Source organism: Triticum aestivum, chromosome 1A, assembly GCF_018294505.1.
Source record: "Triticum aestivum cultivar Chinese Spring chromosome 1A, IWGSC CS RefSeq v2.1, whole genome shotgun sequence".
Lineage (NCBI taxonomy): Eukaryota > Viridiplantae > Streptophyta > Magnoliopsida > Poales > Poaceae > Triticum > Triticum aestivum.
The window spans coordinates 360,258,691-360,262,526 of record NC_057794.1 but is presented as its reverse complement, the minus strand read 5'-3'; the positions used below and the strand labels follow the sequence as shown (position 1 = coordinate 360,262,526).

At 39.3% G+C, this 3,836-nt stretch overlaps 1 protein-coding gene across 2 annotated transcripts in view; it reads left to right on the top strand.

Annotated features, from left to right (window-relative positions):
* Nucleotides 1-3,258, top strand: part of LOC123051047 (MADS-box transcription factor 56) — a 10,605-nt gene extending 7,347 nt beyond the window's left edge. Inside the window, exons 3-8 of one of the 2 annotated variants that reach the window (XM_044473811.1) lie at nucleotides 1,078-1,156; nucleotides 1,873-1,934; nucleotides 2,011-2,110; nucleotides 2,213-2,254; nucleotides 2,402-2,443; nucleotides 2,828-3,258. In XM_044473811.1, the coding sequence (XP_044329746.1) occupies nucleotides 1,078-1,156; nucleotides 1,873-1,934; nucleotides 2,011-2,110; nucleotides 2,213-2,254; nucleotides 2,402-2,443; nucleotides 2,828-3,007 (505 nt within the window). In that variant the 3' untranslated portion in view covers nucleotides 3,008-3,258. Of the gene's footprint in view, nucleotides 1-1,077; nucleotides 1,157-1,872; nucleotides 1,935-2,010; nucleotides 2,111-2,212; nucleotides 2,255-2,401; nucleotides 2,444-2,824 lie in introns of both variants that reach the window. The other variant, XM_044473802.1, reaches the window with a different exon arrangement.
* The last annotated feature ends 578 nt before the right edge of the window (nucleotides 3,259-3,836 follow it).

Below are 3,836 nucleotides of genomic sequence, written 5' to 3'. Positions count from 1 at the left end.
CATGTAGTCGTGGGCAGTGGTTGGCACCATGGTTGGCGTGTGTAGGTCTTGGCAGCAACGCCCCAGTGCGGGCACTTTCTAAATCTAACAAGTGATGGGGGCCATGATAGAGGATGCAAGGGTGGTTTACCGAAGATACAAAAGACGTATTGAATAGATTGATTTGGATACAAAAGACTATATACTCTTTTTGATTGAAGGAGTATCTTCTAATCGCCACCTTTAGTGGCTGTTTGGATATACATAATAAACCATGAGTTTATAGAAAACTAGTTTTTAGCTGGCTTTTAGTCAAATGAGTTTTACTAGTAGCTTTGTGAACAATCAGTGTAGGAAAATTAGTGTTTGGATTAGGAAAGTGTAGGCTGGACTCCTGATTTACATGTTTGGATAACAATCCATATTCCCCTCTCCGTGAGTTGTGGAAGTAGGATCGCATGAAAAAAGTGTGGGGCGTGAGGAAGTTAGTTAGGATCCAGTATTGCTAAATCACGTTTTTGGAAAAACAACAAATAGTCGTTTTTCTACAATCATGAAATTCTGAGTTTCCTAGAAACAAGTTCTTCGTATAAACAGATTAGTTAGAATAGCTAGACAAATTTTATTCGGTTAGACAGTTTTTCTAGTTTATAGGAATTGCGTTTTGCATATATATATATATATATACTACCTATACAAACAAACCCTTAATCTGCATCAAAATCTGTAAACTTTTCTAGGGGGATGTACCTTAGCAAAGTTAAAGAAGGATAGTTTAAGCCAGATGTTACATTCTTTAGAATCTCATTTCTGACCTTATTTTTTTCTTGAAAACTAAATATCATTTCCAATAATATTTGTATATTTTGATGTTGCATTATTGGCACTTTATATTCAATATCTCATTATTGATTTTATTTGTCCTTAAAAATATTTACCATTTCTGACATTGTTTCTTTATCTTGATCTCCATAATCTCTGTGGCAAAATATGCATTCTTGGTGCTCAATCATAATATGCTTAAAATCTTTATTTCTTTTGACAGAAAGTAATTATTAATTTCTAACTTTAGTTTTTTTTATTGTATGTGCGATTCAGCTTGCAGAAATCGATTGACCGCTATAAGGCTTATACAAAGGATACTGTTAATAACAAGATAGTACAGCCAGATATACAGGTGAAGATCTAATATATGAACTTCCTGGTTGGTTAAGACTTGAATCATCCTTTACAATTATGTGAATAATATCTGACAAGTGATATCAAAGTTATAGTACACCTCCATTTTGTATATATTGAGGCGGCCTTGTTGTTCAGAATATAGCCATAACACAGTATAGCAGTGACGCAATTTGCTGTCTCTTACAGCAGTATATTAATTTGTCAGTGACCGGCATGACAACTATACATATTGATCCACGCCACTGTAAATTCAATTGATATATAATAGCTAAAAGGGAAACTTTCACCTGCACAACCCTTATAATGTAGTACTTAATGTAGGAATATGATCACAATATGCTCTCTTTAGTACTGTATTTACCATGTTGACTAATGACTAGATGCACTTCTACACCTTCAATGAATACAGCAAAACAAATGTTAATATTGACATGGTCGTGCATCTAAAGTTCAAAACCGTCAAGGATTATGCCATTCTTCATTTAACCAATTAAAAATCAGGAGCCATCAATGTTGTTGCAACTAATTTATGCCAGCTCACTATTGCAATGTCACATGGACGCATGTTACGAGCAAAAACATGATATATACTGCCCTTTAGTATTTTGTATGTATAATAAGGACTTAAATTTTTGCTCTGGGCATTATAGTATGGAATGTGACGTGACGACACACATTCTTACGCTGAATCATCTGGATTCTGAACTGCAGCAAGTCAAAGCTGATGCTCTAAGCTTGGCAAAGAAACTTGAAGCTCTTGAAGATACGAAGCGGTAAGCAATCTTGTCACTTCTGAAGCCTAATTATACTTAGACAGCCGAAAATAATGCTGTGTTATATGAGGTGCAGAAAGATCTTGGGCGAAAATTTAGGAGGATGCTCTACTGAAGAACTGCATTTTCTGGAAGGAAAAATTGAGAAGAGTCTCCGCGTCATCAGAGGAAAGAAGGTTGGCTAGTTCAAAACTCTTGAATTCCACAAAACAGCTGAGCTGCTCAATTTGACACGAACTAACATGAATCTGTGTATGTGTTCACTGCACTGCCGTCAGACCCAGCTGCTCGAACAGCAGATAGCTAACCTGAAAGAGAAGGTATATCCCCAACTGATGCATAACCCCGAAGGCCAGAGTAACGTCTGGCGTGTTTTTTTTTAATAAAAATCTTACAGCAGCCTATATACATAACTCACAGTACACAAGCCAGCTAATTCTTCATGCTTCTTGTATCTCTATGTTCAGGAGAGGACGCTTCTCAAAGACAACGAAGACTTGCGTGGAAAGGTGATGACTTTGAACAAACTACTACTCCCTCCGTCCCATCATATAAAAGCCTTTTTGACATTAACGTAGTGTCAAAAACACTCTTATATTATGGAACATATCATTCAGTCTCGCAGTGCAAACTTCAAACTTCTCGCCTCTTATCCTCGACCCTCCAGCCTTGCTTTGAGAGTACGGATCTCAAAGCAAGGCTGGAGGGTCGAGAATAAGAGGTTCCATGTAGCCTGAGCTACAAAGAAACTTTGTGCAAGTAGAACTGCAGAGCACCTGATACTATCTTATATGCAAGAGACAGAGAGAGCATAGCCAATTAATCTCCCACCCATCATGTAATATGTATGGAATTCCAATCAGCCACTGACGTCGATCTTGTCGCTGCAGCAGCGCAACCTTGAGGCGCCGCTGTTTCTTCCTGCCCCGAACTGCGTTGCACCCCTGCAGCCACGTGGCGAGCCGGCGCCAGAGCATCAGCCGGTACCGAGAGACGATGACGTGGAGACGGAGCTCTACATTGGGTTACCCGGGGTTCGCTGCTCCAGCCAGCGGTCAGGTCAAGCCAAATAGCTAACCCGCCGGAAGGATGAGCCCACGCGAATAAACTCTCTACAGATGCATCAAGTGCCCAAGCAGTAGTCGACCGTTTCTATTATTCTCTATATTTAGACGAATCTGTAATCTCTTGCAAAGCTAAATTAGCGGCTGCGACGATGACAAACCTGCAGAGAACCTCTGACGACTCAACTCAAGTTGAAATGCCCAGCACACCAATTGTTTCTTGGCCTGGCTGTATATATAGAAATTACGAAGTTGCTGTCTCTCATGTCCCTATTGTTTCTTCGTTTCCGGGCATTGTCGTTGTAAATTAGCGGTGATCATGGTTTGTTCTCCTTGTAGCCGCGCCCCTCTGTGGCGCCGGATCCCCTGAACTGTTTGCTATTTCTACTTCTATAATAATATCGACCTGTGAAGCTTGTGCAAAATGAACTGATCGATATCTATAGTAAGGGTAAAAAAAACATTAAAAGACATCTAAAATGTTGCTGCTTTTGATTCTATTGGACTGTTGCTTGTTTGAGTTGGATTATATCGAACTCTCAGGATTCGCAACACCGGGTATCAACGTCGTGCCCCTTCAGATACCGAGTTGGTGCGACAAGTCCGGGATTGTTTCTCTTGGACAGGGAGTGTTTTTGTTCGCTGGGAAACCATTGCAAGACAAAAAAAGGCCCGAAAATGCTATTGTGTATTTGGCAAAAAAAAAATGCTATTGTGAGCTCGAGCTCACGTGCTCTCAGATGAACAGTAAAATCTAAAAAAATATTAAAAAATTCTGAATTTTTTTTGTCAAGAAACATTAAAGATTTTTCTACACGCGTGCAAATTTTTGCAATGG